Source organism: Notolepis coatsorum (genome assembly GCF_963971535.1).
Source record: "Notolepis coatsorum genome assembly, chromosome: 11".
In the NCBI taxonomy this organism is placed as follows: domain Eukaryota; kingdom Metazoa; phylum Chordata; class Actinopteri; order Aulopiformes; family Paralepididae; genus Notolepis; species Notolepis coatsorum.
Genome location: NC_140175.1, coordinates 30,905,663 through 30,921,188, shown reverse-complemented (window position 1 = coordinate 30,921,188; position 15,526 = coordinate 30,905,663). Strand labels below are relative to the sequence as shown.

The window sequence follows — 15,526 nt, the reverse complement described above, 5'->3', positions numbered from 1 at the left end:
GGGAAGATCGATGCGTTTTCTCAGTTCTCAGAAAAGTTGACTGAATGTTCTGTTGAATGGATGAAAAGAGAATTCCCATTGATTTTTCTGCTTTCCCCCTATTCACAGTCTGAGCCATACACAACTGCTTTGAGCTAGACTGTGTGTGTGTGTGTGTGTGTGTGTGTGTGTGTGTGTGTGTGTGTGTGTGTGTGTGTGTGTGTGTGTGTGTGTGTGTGTGTGTGTGTGTGTGTGTGTGTGTGTGTGTGTGTGTGTGTGTGTGTGTGTTTGGGGACGTAAAAGGCTCTTATCTGTGTACAGGATTGTATTTTTGAGTGTGGTTGTATTTTTGTTCATCCTTTTGTCAATGTGCGTGTCTTAAGTTTCAGTTTTGTTTAAGCAAGGCAAGGCAAAAAGTGTAGTTGCCTTAACTATGTCAAGGACACATAGATTATAATCCAGCACATAACAGCTGGTAAACATATATATATATATATATATATATATATATATATATATATATATATATATATATATATATATATATATATATTCAGAAAGAGAGAGAGAGATAGAGAGAGAGAGAGTAATTGAAGGAGAGAGAAAGATTAAGAGAAGACTGGGTAGAGAGATGTACGCAGTCAAAAGAGCCAAGTGTTTACATTTAATTAAATTATGTTTGCACTTTCATTTGGTATTAAAAACAAACTATATAATTATTGGTGATAGGGGTTTCCTGCAGGACAACACTGAAGTTTAGACTATGGCAGCAATTCATCACAATCAGTTTGTGACCGGGGCGATTCATAGAGAGAGAGAGAGAGAGAGAGAGAGAGAGAGAGAGAGATGCATTTGATTGTTTTTGTTTTCCTCCTCCCACTGATGGGCAGAATATTGCCTAGCTGTATATTGTATAAGCTGAAGCTCATAGGCTTAACGTCTGTATTTCCACCTATATTGGTAGGAAGGGCCATAATGTATTTTTTCATTTAGCTGCTAGACCCCAGGGACTCAGATGTCATCCATAGTGAACGTTGCATACAACACCGTGTGTGTGTGTGTGTGTGTGTGTGTGTGTGTGTGTGTGTGTGTGTGTGTGTGTGTGTGTGTGTGTGTGTGTGTGTGTGTGTGTTTCTGATGGGGCCTAACAAAATTAATAGTTGGTTTCAGGTTGGTTGTCAGTTTGGCCATGGGTAGGTAGGGAATTTATTTTATTTTTTTATTTTATTCTTTCCCACGGCGACTATGGATAGGGAATTTCTTTATTTAATTAAAATGTTCACAACAACATGGATGCATGTACTCTGCCAGCATGTTTAATATCCATAATACTAAATGTTTGACTAAGATTTCTATGAAACTTTATATAAAAAAAAAAAAAAAAAAAAAAAAAACGATTTTTTTTTTTTTTTATAATTTTTTCTAAAAACTCATAAAATATATTGGGTCGCACCTAAATCGGCAGGGTCGGTCGGCAACCTGAAACCAACTATTAATTTTGTTAGGCCTGGAGAGTCAGGAGTAGAGATGAGAAAGTTTATCATCGAAATGTCTCTGCCTCCTCCTGTCCCATTAAACATGGCCTGTTGAGTCTGGCGCACTGGAGGCGAACTGGGCCCATTTTAGGCCCGATCTGCCAACAATCACAGGGCGCTCCTGATTTTTAGGCTGGTCGGAACTGGTTATCTGCTTGATTATCCTGTAGTCCAATTGATTGATTGAAAACTTTATTAACATTTATGACATACAAGACATACAAATATACGGTACTGTGTAGGGCTGTCCCCGACTAAGGATTTGGATAGTCTACTTTGATTGGCCGAAAGTTTCCGGTAGTCTACTACCCTCCTGAATGCAAAAAATATATATTAAAAAAGAAATATTATAAATATATATATGTTTTTTTTTTTTTTATCATTCCATTTGGGCTATGGGGGGGGGTGCTTAATGTCTGAAGGAGTCGACTGAAGGCTCCTTGTCCTCTGCAAAAGCATGCAATTGGTCCACTGATGGATACATCTTGATATTTGTCTAGTCTAGTGTGTTCATTAGATGGGTGAAATCCTCTTTCAGTGCCTTCAGTGTTTTCTTAGGCAGTTAGCCTCGCTGGTATAAGCGCCATTAGCGTTAGCCACGCTTCTAAACATCTTTGCTTTTGGAAAGAATGATACAAATTAAAAAAAAATTAACTTAAAAAATTAATTTGCATTTGACTAAGAGGTTGGCACTTGGCAGTCGACTATGGCTCCTTTCGATCGATTAGTCGACTATTCCACTAATCAGGGTCAGCCCTAGTACTGTGTAAGAAAAAGAGATCATAAAAAAATATAAATCCGAAGGGGGAGGCAACTGTACATTGGAGGGGTTGGGTTGGTGGGGGGGGGATTTTGACATTTACCGGGGCCAGTTTCTAATTGCAGCCACCCGTAGGTGCTCTTTGAGAGCGGTTTTGAAGGAGGGTAGGGATTCACATTCCTTTACAGCTGTGGGTAGGGCCTTCCACATTATTATTGTGCCATAATTGTGAAACGTGTTTAGTCCCTTGTTTGAGACGAATCTGGGTTGAACGTGATTTGTGGAGCTCCCTCTGGTGTTGTGGTCGTGGACTTCACTGACCTTTGGGAAGTATTTCGACATGTACATGGGTATCTTATTGGTGTAGTGTATCTTGTAGACTTGTAGAAGGGCGCGGCTGGGTGGCGCAGCGGACATTGCGCTCGTCACCAACGCAAGAGACACCGGGTTTGAATCCGGCTGTCGGCGTTGCCTCCGGCTTGGGCCGGCCGTCATACTGACTCAATTGGCAGAGTTAGCGGGTGGAAGTCGATGGGTGGTAATCTGGACATTGTGGACAGCGACTCCTACAGTCGGTTGGGGGATGCCTGCACAGCAGAGACAGGAAATGGCGGGGGTAGTGTGAGCCTCCCACACGTTACACCTCGCCAATGAGAGTCCGCGCTGGCAGGTGAAAAGATGTGACAGGCTGCCTCCTCGTGTATCGGAGGGGACACGTGATGCAAGGCTTCTATCCTACCTACGACCGACCAGTGGGGGGCATATGCGAGCAACGTTCAAGACAGGGGAGGGAAGAATTGGCACAGCGAAATTGGGATGGGAGAAAAAATAGAAAAAGAGGAGAGAAAAAGTGGATAAAAAAAATAAGACTTGTAGAAGAAGATCTTGCGGAAGTTGCTGTACTCTGGCGTCTACTCCAAGGTGTTGACGGATTCAATCGGAAGCCTAATGATCTGAATTAGACTGATATGATCCTTTAACACTTTTAGTGCTTGAATGCCCACCATCCACTTCAATGTTAGCATTAATATCGCCTAATCTATGTTTTAAATTATGGCTATGTGTCTAATCTGCCCGTCGCTTATCAATGATTCATTTTCAGTCAACATTGTCGAAGCGGATTGTTTTTTTATCGGTTCATTTCCGTTTTATAGCATTTTGAAAAGCCCTCGTTTTCACGGGGGGGAAAAAGATTCCGTGATAATCGCCCTGTACTGTAATATTCTAGAACGTTGTAATTTTTCGGCCTATTTATGAATCATTTTCAAATAAACGCTAGATTATCGATAGTATATGTGTACGTGTGCACGCTGGTGCCGCGAGCTGAAAATCGATTCTCTCAGTTCCCGATCGCTCTTACAGTCAAACAGCCATATCACATTATAGGGGAAAAGCTTATATCTCCGTGAAAACAGGTCTGATTATCCTAAGACTGGTAAAATAGATTCCTTACCTGAGATCAGATGGTATCCAAATGGATTATTCCAATTCCTGATCGCCATTCCAAAAATCTATCCTTTTATTGATCCCACGCATATACTGTAAAACACATATTACACGCTGTGCTGAGGGTCCAGAATGAATCTGATCGGCTCCGGTTACATGCGTGAGAAGTAAAATGTGGATTCCGGAGTTTTTTTTTCTCATCCATTTTCATTGAGTCCAATCCAAAATGGTGCATTACCATCTGGGAGACGATAGGGGGCGCTTTTTTCACATCTGAGCGCCTGGCGGGGCAGGTTTACCAACGGTAGACTCGGTTGATGAAATATGAATTCAGATCGCTAATAAAAAAATAAAACGAGAATTCTCGTGATGGGCATTCAACCCGCGGGCTGATAACCCGAGATATCTCGTGATGGGCATTCAAAGTGTTAAGAGGACATTTTTGAAGAACCTTGTTGTTAGGCAGCTGTTGCTCAAGTGCTGAATGAACATTCTGATCTACCATACTATCTCTGTACCTGACCTTGCAGTGCTACAAGGATGTTTTTTTTATTTGTTTTTTTTAAATGTATTTTCTTATAATGAATCCTACTGTAACTTTTTAGGAGCAGTGGGCGTCCATAGTCCAGACTAACTCCAGTCCCTTGGTCGAGGCCAATAGCAGGAGCGATAGGAGGAGTACCTAGCATGCGGGTACATGACGGAGTACCCGGAGGAAACCCACGCCAACTCCACACTGAAAGTACAAAACAACTTCTTGCTGTGGACTATTTTACGTTTCTTTTATTATCACACAACCAGGCCGGTGTACTTGGTTTTCAATACAGGTTTAATAGAGCTTGTTTCAATTCACCACACGGAACAGCATACAGTAAGTACACAGGAAGACAGACAGGAGATGACAAAAACAGCACGGTGGTCACATGTAAACATTGAACGTCACGACGAGACCAAGTGCCAGTCGTCTATTATAGCCGGCTGACGTATGGCGTCTTTGTTGATGTCGCTGGCTTGTGATCAGGAGCTTCTGCTGCTGCTTCTCCTGTCTCTTCCTCTCCTCGCCGCGTCCCATCCCTCACTCTGCTCCAGGCCCAATCAAAGCTATTGATCATGGTATTGGCAGAGGAATCCCACTAATGTCAACACAGAGAGACATACAGACTGTCTGCTGGTGGAACTGGCTGGCTGGCTGGTGGGTGAACAGGCTATCTGTTTGGCTGTCTGGTGGGTGAACTGGCTGGCTGGCTGTTTGGCTGTCTGCTGGGTGAACTGGCTGTCTGTTTGGCTGTCTGGTGGGTGAACTGGCTGGCTGGCTGTCTGCTGGGTGAACTGGCTGTCTGTTTGGCTGTCTGGTGGGTGAACTGGCTGGCTGGCTGGCTGGCTGTTTGGCTGGCTGGCTGGTGGGTGAACTGGCTGGCTGTCTGCTGGGTGAACTGGCTGGCTGGCTAGATGGCTGTTTGGCTGGCTGGTGGGTGAACTGGCTGGCTGGCTGTCTGCTGGGTGAACTGGCTGTCTGTTTGGCTGTCTGGTGGGTGAACTGGCTGGCTGGCTGGCTGGCTGTTTGGCTGGCTGGCTGGTGGGTGAACTGGCTGGCTGTCTGCTGGGTGAACTGGCTGGCTGGCTAGATGGCTGTTTGGCTGGCTGGTGGGTGAACTGGCTGTTTGGCTGTCTGCTGGGTGAACTGGCTGGCTGGTGGGTGAACTGGCTGGCTGGCTGGCTGGTGGGTGAACTGGCTGTTTGGCTGGCTGGTGGGTTAGCTGGCTTTTTGGCTGTCTGGTGGGTTAACTGGCTGGCTGGCTGGCTGGCTGTTTGGCTGGCTGGTGGGTTAACTGGCTGGCTGGCTGGCTGGCTGGCTGGCTGTTTGGCTGTCTGGCTGTCTGCTGGGTGAACTGGCTGGTTGTCTGGTGGGTTAACTGGCTGGCTGTCTGGCTGTCTGCTGGGTGAACTGGCTGGCTGTCTGGTGGGTTAACTGGCTGGCTGGCTGGCTGTTTAGCTGGTTGGTGGGTTAACTGGCTGGCTTTGGCTGGTGGGTGAGCTGGCTGTTTGGCTGGTGGGTTAACTGGCTGTCTGGCTGTCTGGTGGGTTAACTGGCTGTCTGGCTGTCTGGTGGGTGAACTGGCTGGCTGGTTGGCTGTCTGGTGGGTTAACTGGCTGTCTGGCTGGCTGTTTGGCTGTCTGGTGGGTGAACTGGATGGCTGGCTGGCTGGCTGTTTGGCTCTCTGGAGGGTTAACTGGCTGGCTGGCTGGCTGTTTGGCTCTCTGGTGGGTTAACTGGCTGGCTGGCTGGCTGTTTGGCTCTCTGGTGGGTTAACTGGCTGGCTGGCTGGCTGGCTGTTTGGCTCTCTGGTGGGTTAACTGGCTGGCTGGCTGTTTGAATGCTGCCTGTTGCAACATTTTATCAAAGCTATTCCATTTTTCTGAAAGTGATTTATTTATTTTACATGACTAAAACACAATTTGTTAATACCATAATATACGTATATATAGGACTGAGTCACCTTGTTTGTAGAGCTATAACTATATTCTATATTATAACTATGGATACAATGCTATGGCCCATTTGACATCATCTACTGTATCTATCGTTCAATATGTGAGAAAGAATGAATTTTTCCATCCATACGTTCCCGTGTTATACCGTGGTGAATATAAGTATGGTTGTAGAGCGGTCTAGGGTCATTCATGAAATCCTGAGTTAAAGCCCTATACGTCGATTCCACTATAGACGTTGCCATTTCTTGCCTGTATACGCTATTATCCCAAAATCAAATCTATATCATAGCTATTATGTTCCATCATGAATGCATGAAAGGGGGGGTGGGGGGGATCGTTTCTGATTATTTGATGGTCAGTAACGGCATTCGCATTGAACACTAAAAACGCTTATCAGCCCGATCGGTGTAAAAGCATTGCAGGATCAAGAAAAAATTTACGTCAGATCATTCTTACCTGTGATCGGGAGTATTCCAAAAATAATATTCCAATTGTTTGATCGCCATCTGGTACATCCAATGTCCATTTGGCCCACGGCATAATCCACCACAACATATGGATCGGGGTTATTTGACGCACTTCGATGGAACTGGCAGAACGGCTGCCCTCGCCCGACAAGGAAACATGAAACCGGAGACGTTTTGCCTTCCCACAGAGAAAGATACAAGGGTATAAAGTGTGCTTGATACCGCCATCTAGCGTGATGCGGCTGGTATTGCACTTTTACATTATCAGGCTGATTCCGCATGTTAACCCCGAGTCCGGGCGCCTGTAATGAATAGAAATATCGAATAAAAGAAATAACGATCAAATAACGAGTATACTCGTTGGCGTTCAACGATTGGCGCCCAATAACGAGTATACTCGTCGTTGGCAGTGAATGAGTTAATAACATAACATTATTTATATATCAGATATAATTTGTTAATTTCTTTAGATAATTCTGATGGGACCACGTGACATTCTGGGCATCTGATATCTAATAATTCCAACATGTTATACAGATCCTGATATCCCCGTCTTCCTTGGTAGACATATTGGAAGACATTTTATTATAAACTGTAATACATTAAATATATTGTAATATATTTAATAATTTCATACATTTCATAACCCTTTTATTTGCGCAATATTTTATGGCTCAAAATGTACAATCAATGTTTATTGATTTTGAAGGTGTAAACTAGACTGTAGTTCAATATTTACAATATAATTCTCAATAATCACAATTATTATTGCATATTTAAACCTATCCAGCAATACTGATATATTTTTATAATATCTTAAAAATAAGTGCATGCGCATAAATGTGTAAGCCACACACACACACGCACACACACACAAACACACACAAAAACCATTGCTTGTATTTTTTTTCGAAGCCGCCACAGAAATTGATAATGAATAATGGCGGTGTCAGTCGCTGATGATAATCTCACACACACACACAATCACACAATTTGTGAACCTAGCAACATGCCTGTATCCACATAATAATAATAATAATATTAATAATAATAATAATAATAATAATAATAATAATAATAATAATAATAATAATAATAATAATAATAATAATAATAATAATAGCTTGGATTTATATAGCGCCTTTCAAGAAACCCAAGGGCGCTTTACAAAGCAGCAAAAAAGACACAAGACTAAATAAATAGCAATAACAATACTATATACCATATACTACAGTATGTACTACTACATAATAACAGGGAGACGACTAGAGGTCGTAGGTCTTCGTGAACAGGTGGGTTCTCAGGGCTGTCTTGGAGGAGTCCAAGGATGTGGCAGAGAGTTCCAGAGGGTGGGGGCCGCCACGCTGGAAGAGTTCCAGAGGGTGGGGGCCGCCACGCCGGGAGAGAGTTCCAGAGGGTGGGGGCCGCCACGTTGGGAGAGAGTTCCAGAGGGTGGGGGCCGCCATGCTGGGAGAGAGTTCCAGAGGGTGGGGGCCGCCACGCCGCGAGAGAGTTCCAGAGGGTGGGGGCCGCCACGTTGGGAGAGAGTTCCAGAGGGTGGGGGCCGCCATGCTGGGAGAGAGTTCCAGAGGGTGGGGGCCGCCACGCTGAAGGCTATGTCCCCAAAAGTTTGGAGCAGGGTGTGGGGGATGGAGAGCTGATCCTTGTCTCCAGGAGCGTGTGTAGGGCTGGAGGAGGTCAGATAGGTGGGAGGCAAGGGCATGGAGGGATTTGTCGGTAAGGACGACAAAATACGTAATGACAGAATATAAAAATTATTCATTGTAAATGTGAATGTAATGGATGTGATTATTATTTTTTTCATTTTCTAATTGTGTGTGTGTGTGTGTGTGTGTGTGTGTGTGTGTGTGTGTGTGTGTGTGTGTGTGTGTGTGTGTGTGTGTGTGTGTGTGTGTGTGTGTGTGTGTGTGTGTGTGTGTGTGTGTGTGTGTGTGTGTGTGTGTGTGTGTGTGTGTGTGTGTGTGTGTGTGTGTGTGTGTGTGTGTGTGTGTGTGTGTGTGTGTGTGTGTGTGTGTGTGTGTGTGCAAGGCAGCTTAAACGGTTCAATACATTCAACTAGGGCTGGGCGATATGGCCAAAAACGTTATCGCGATAAAATGATACAATTATTTTCATATAACTCGATATCGATAATTATCGTCGATATAATGTCTGTCAAGTTTAATTAACTTCTTATGCCCGGCGTTGATGGACGGGCTATTAATAGACTTGTTTTGCTGCTGCGAATGTCTCGAGTTGATGTCGTCATCAGTCCGTGCACGTTAGCAGTTAGCCAGAGCAAGCGGTGTATCCCATGACAATGTACTAAATATGACCCTAAAATACTCCGTTCCGCCCCAATACATTGCAACGACGTCCACCGCATACCCCACACTACTCTAACCGTGGCCTCAGAATTCACGCCACACGTATGAAAACCCTCCAACTAGACTCTGTCTGGAGGAGGGATATACCAGACCTGGAAAGTGACTTTGATTGGCAAGAAGCATGGGCAAATGTCCGTCTTACATCAAGGAACCCGGACCATCAACAAATCAATCTTAACTATATTCACAGGACATACTTGACTCCTGTAAGACTGAACAGAATGGGCCTTAAACAAGACTCAAAATGCTCCCAATGTACAAATGGAGACGAAGGGACATTTATGCACATGTATTGGGACTGCCCACCAGTTAAGGCATTCTGGAAAGATGTGACCCATCAATTATCAAAACTCGTATCTTGGAATATACCAATACACCCCTCTGTATTACTATTGAATGATGTTTTTGAGTTTGCAGTAAATCCACAGCTAAAGAGATTGGTTTTATCGGGTATCACAGTAGCTAAAAAAACTGATCGCATCACGCTGGTTTCAACCGGAAAAAATGTGCAGGAAGGTTTGGTCTCTTACATATCTCGATGTGATTTATCAAGAAATATCTACAGCAAGAATTCTGGGTCTCAACGAATCCAAAATGTCAATGTGGTTAGAAGTGGTGGAGAGAATAAAAGCTAGCTTATAATGGTACAGTAGTGTCTGGTTAGAGTGAGGGATAATGGAGGTACTATCCAAGGAGGGGTCCGGGAGGGGGGGGTTCGAGCTGGAGCATATGTGTGTAGGGTTTTAGAAAATAGGTATTAGGGGTATATCCTGTATAAGGCATTTGTATAATTGGTAATTTCGTTGGATATACACTATATACGTTAAAATATTATTATAGACTTTTTTTTGTTTTCTGTTCTGTACTTGCATGTCATTTTAGCCACCTTGTCTGTTAGTTTCATTATGATTATGTGTTGAGTACTGACTTTTAATAATTTTTGTTTTGCAATAATAAAAAAAAATAAAATAAAAATCACGCCACACACCCACTCGGCACGTAAACTATAAAATAGCGCCGTGCAAGCTAATTATCCTAGCCAGCCTTGTTCCCAATGTACTAAATATCACCCTAAAATACTCTGTTCTGCCCCAATACATTGCAACGACGTCCACCGTATACCCCACACTACTATAACCGTGGCCTCAGAATTCACGCCACACACCCACTCGGCACGTAAACTATAAAATAGCGCAGTGCAAGCTAATTATCCTAGCCAGCCTTGTTTACTACTTGAGTCCTACCTCTCTACCCGCGGGTCTCCTTCCGCTGTCGGCCATCTCCTTCACTGATTGGTTGTTAGTGCGTGTGCTCATATCCAAGCTTGGAAAATCGATATATCGAAACTTTGCGACCACGTTTCATGTTTATTTCGAGGAAATAATTTATCGCGATAGTTATCGTTATTATTTTATCGCCCTAATTTATTTATTTATTTATTTATTTATTTATTTATTTATTTATTTATTTATTTATTTATTTATTTATTTATTAGACTGTAATTTCCCCTCAATTTCTAATTCATTATTAGAAAACGAAATATCATCAAATCACAGTTACTGTTCATTTCCAATCGTTAACATACACACACACACACACACACACACATACAGTACTGTATGTGCACGCATACATAAACACATACACATTTTTTTTAAATCATGTTTGATTTCTGGTATGCCCATGTTAATTCACTGATTGTCTTGTGGTGTTATTGTGGTTACAATTGTGGTTACGCACACACCCAAAGAAAAGCCTTTTATACCTGAACACACACACAACACAAGCATATTCAAACACACACACACACACACACACACACACACACACATGCACACGCCTTATGTATTTAAACCTTCACACACAAAACACAGAAGAAAGTTCAAACTTTCTACACACACAGAAGACCATTCAAACACAAACGGAGAGAAGAAAGCTTTTTAAACATGAACACACATACACACACACACACACATACACACATAGATCGGTGGGTTTAGACTAGGTCAGAAAACATGTGATTCAACAAGCCATTCAGATCTGCCTCTCCTTCATACGTCGATCGGGGGGATCATAGACGATGCACGCTCTATGACTGGTGTGTGCATGTGGAAAATGTGCATGTACGCTAGGCAAGCCAGGCAGTTCCGGAGCATGGCACCCAGACTTGAGCACAGTGCCGGGGTGCGGGAGAAGCTCATTTGCATTTAAAGCTACAGACACAAAAACAGCCTGTGAGAACAGGAATGCAGGGGTATAGAGGCATGCTAGAATGCATAATCTGAGTGGTATTTTCAGCTAAAACAATTGTTTGTAATGTTTTTGGGACCTCAGGGACCTGTATTAACTTACTAAAACATGTCCTCAGTACAAACAATCTAAGCAACTTTGTGGCATTCACCAATTTTTTTTTTATGGACACTTGGAAAAAAAAATTCGGAATTGGAATGGTGTAAGTGGGATTCCTCTTCTGGAAGTGGCCTTATTTGGGATCTTTGGCACATTAATTATGATAATTGGCTACGCAGTACGCACGACCACATGCATTCAATTTGAGAATCTGCGACGTTCATCATTCAGCTCCCACGCGTGAGAATTATTTTGTTGGGTTCCTGAACCCAAAGTCAGTTTCTCATACGCACTTCACTCAAGAGCAAATTTAAGAAACATTTAAGAGAATGCCCAATGTTTCCCCTATGTTATTTGGGATGGCTCCAGTTTTTTTCCGGTTTATATCACTATGACTGTTGGATTCTTTATTTTGATAAAAGCATCAGTTTTACACATTCGCAGATACGACAAAAAAAAAGGATGCTTTAATATCCCATTTTCTCAGTAGTGGCAGTAGTTTAATTTTCTACCTGAGGGGATACACCGCCAGTGGATGGATATCAGAGACTGTTTGAGTGATTGCTACTCTATAGAGGCTGGGTTAGTTAATTCTGTCGTACTATATATGGAGTCGACAGGCAGGGCAGAAGATATTGAAAGGGAGGCAGAGGGAGAGAATGGTTGTCAGTCTAGTGCAGTTGTCTGTGGTCTCATTGATCAGGCTACTGACGTATAAACGGAAGATAGATAGACAGACTGTGTGTGCGTGTGTGTGTGTGTTTCTGTGTGTGTGAGTGTATGTGCCACGCTGTGCTATTGGGCTCCTGCTGTGTTTTAAACAACATCTCCCATTGAGAGAATAGCTACACTCCCTCCTACAACAACAACAATAATAACAACACCACCACAACCACCATCATCATCATCATCACAACTCCACTTGACCTTTAGTAGAAAGTATTTGTCACAACGTCCACAAACCTTCTGTCTGTATCGTAGCTACTGCGATACTTGCTCCAACACTGGTGTTCACTGTCTCTCACCAGACACACGGCCGTGCAGTGGAGCTGGAACATGTTTTTTCTGATTATTTCTCTGTTTGGGAAATGTGTTTTTTCTTTGTTTGTGTGTTAGATTTGTTGGCTATAGTCGTGTCATGTTTGCATAGGAGGGTTATTCGTGTCCCATTATAAATTACTACAGTCATCCTTTTTCAGCCAGTCAGCCAGCCAGCCAGCCAGCCAGCCAGTCAGTCAGCCAGCCAGCCAGTCATATGTTGTATAGGTATCAGCCAAGCAATAAGGCTCGTGTGACTGAGGTAATAGATTTTTACCCCCTCTGCCTCCCCTCCCCACTCTCACAAGAAAATCAATAATTCCAACTTTGTGTGTGTGTGTGTGTGTGTGTGTGTATGTGTGTGTGTGCGTGTGTAGTGTGTATATTGAGTGTGATCTATTATTAAACTCAGTAAATATGTAACTGAATAGTGTTGCTGTCCCTGAAACAATGTGTATTAAACATGGTGGAAACTGACTGACTTGTGGTGGAGAGGAGAGTATTAAGTCACAATGTCCACAAACCTTTTCAAAATAGTGTCCTAATTGTCTGTATCGTAGCTACAGCGATACCTGCTCTGGTGTTCACTGTCTCTCACCAGACACAAGGCCATGCAGTGGAGCTGGTATCGCTGTAGCTACCATACAGACAGAAGGACACTGTGGTTTTTCAGATAATTTTTCTGTTTGGGAAATGTTTGCATAGGAGGACAGGGTTATCCGTGTCCCAGTATAAATTATGCCTACAGTCAGTCAGCCAGTCAGTCATATGTTGTATCAGCCAAGCAATAAGGCTCGTCTGACTGAGGTAATAGATTTTTACCCCCTCTGCCTCCCCTCCCCACTCTCATGAGAAAATCAATAATTCCAACTTTGTGTGTGTGTCGTGGTGTATATATTGAGTGTGCTCTATTATTAAACTCGGTAAATATGTAACTGAGGAGTGTTGGTGTCCCTAAAACAATGTGTATTAAACATGGTGGAAACTGACTTGTGGAGGAGAGGAGAGGCCAGGCCAGGCCAGCTAGCTGTGTTTTAAAACGCTGGTTTAGGGTCACATGAATATTATTGTGGAGAAATGAGTGCCGTCTACAGTTCTAGGTTGTTGACTGAGTACGACTAGGCTTAGGAGAAGCCATGGTGTCTAGACTCCCCTTGTTGTCCTCGGAAGTTAATACTATTATCAAATGGAATGAATGAAAAACACAGGTTTGAAGGATTGATTTGTTAAGTTAATGTAATTTAACCAACTTCTGGTTAAAAATGAGTGCACAAATCAAAGCCTGTGAAAATCTAATTGGGGTGCAAGACAAATTCTTCTAATTGTGTTTGACTCTCTTTGTCTTTGTGTGTGTGTGTGTGTGTGTGTGTGTGTGTGTGTGTGTGTGTGTGTGTGTGTGCGTGCGTGTGCGCGTGCGTGTGCGTGCGTGCGTGACTCAGGCACAACCTTTGATCTGCCACCAACCATCTATCATCCATCTGTCCATCACCACCTCCATCCATCCCTCCTTCAATCTATCCCTACACCCAACCATTACACACTGTATCTCCTTATCCCCCTTAGAAGATGTGTTAATTCTCTCTCTCTCTACCCCCTTGTCTTATGCACTAATTTTCCACGGCCAGTGTCACACATTATGCACACATACAAGGAAAGAGGTCCGTGCTTCTCTCTGACACACACACACACAGAGCGCAAGACACCCGTGTTACACACACACACACACACACACACACACACACACACACACACACACACACACACACACACACAGAGGCCCGTGGCTGGCTGGTGGACTGGTTTCCACCCTTGTGTATCTCTAATTACTGTTGCATTGTGTGAGTCCATTATGGCCTGGCCGGCTGACTGACTCCTATTGACCTGCCTTGACATTATAAGCTGCCTGCTAATCTGTTTCACTCTATATTTCTAACGCTCTCCTTCTCTATCTCTCTCCTGGTCTCTCTCTCTCTCTCCCGGTCTCTCTCTCTCTCTCCCGGTCTCTATATCTCTCTCGGTCTCTCTCTCTCTGCCTCTCTCTCTTATACCCTATCTATGCCTCTCTTTGTCTTTCTCTCTGGATTTTTCTGTCTCCCTCTCTCTTTATTTATCTTCCTGTCTCTGCCTGTATCTCTCGCTCTCTCTCGTTCTCTCTCGCTCTCTCGCTCTCTCTCTCATGGTTGCTGTAGCCATCCTTTGGATTTCATTATGGGTTTTTTGTTCTTGATTTATTGTGATGTTTCATCTTGACTTGTTTAAAGAAGACTTGTCCAGCCCATGGGCACATTAACGTGTGATTGCGGGCTTTACAAATACATTTGATTTGTAGTTTGTTCTGTTGTGAAGCTATGCCAAAAACCATATGCAAAATGTCAAATGAAGTTGCACAATAAAGACTTGTTAAATCTCAAATCTCTCTCTCTCTCTCTGTGTGTGTGTGTGTTTAGCATCACAATGGGCCTGCCCCTCAACCCCCCTGCTGACTCGGCCCGCTCTGCGCGCCACGCTCTCTCTCTCATCGCCACCGCCAGGCCCCCTGCTTTCATCACTACTATCGCCAGGGAGGTGAGGACTAACTCTACACACACACACACACACACACACACACACACACACACACAGGTACACCATTCTGTCCTTCACTCTCACTAGAAGACAATTCTTCATTGACTCCTTTCTACTACTGTCTTCTCAGCTAAACAGGACTTTTACATGAGTCATAGTGAGTTATGAAAGTTGAGCAGCGTATGAGTCATAGTGAGTTATGAAAGTTGAGCAGCGTATGAGTCATAGTGAGTTATGAAAGTTGAGCAGCGTATGAGTCATAGTGAGTTATGAAAGTTGAGCAGCGTATGAGTCATAGTAAGCATAGTAAACATAGAAAACATAGTCATAGTTTTCAAAATGTTCAGTTGCTATCGCATGCACTCATCTGTGTTTCACTACACACATAGAGTGCATGCTTACCAACTGTTCGCCTGTTTTACTGCATCACTACTATCACCGACATCTAAGAAGGGAGATCCCCCCTTGAATGGCCCTTCTAAGGTTTCTCTCCTCCACATTGCCTGT

The 15,526-nt window shown here is 43.4% G+C and overlaps 1 protein-coding gene across 2 annotated transcripts in view; it reads left to right on the top strand.

Moving 5' to 3' along the window:
* The window catches only part of wdr7 (WD repeat domain 7), a 344,639-nt gene that overhangs the window by 283,848 nt on the left and 45,265 nt on the right, over positions 1-15,526 (top strand). For both annotated transcript variants that reach the window (XM_084325436.1, XM_084325435.1), the window contains one exon: positions 14,902-15,019. In XM_084325436.1, coding sequence (XP_084181562.1) covers positions 14,902-15,019 — 118 coding nt within the window. The remainder of the gene's footprint in view (positions 1-14,901; positions 15,020-15,526) is intronic.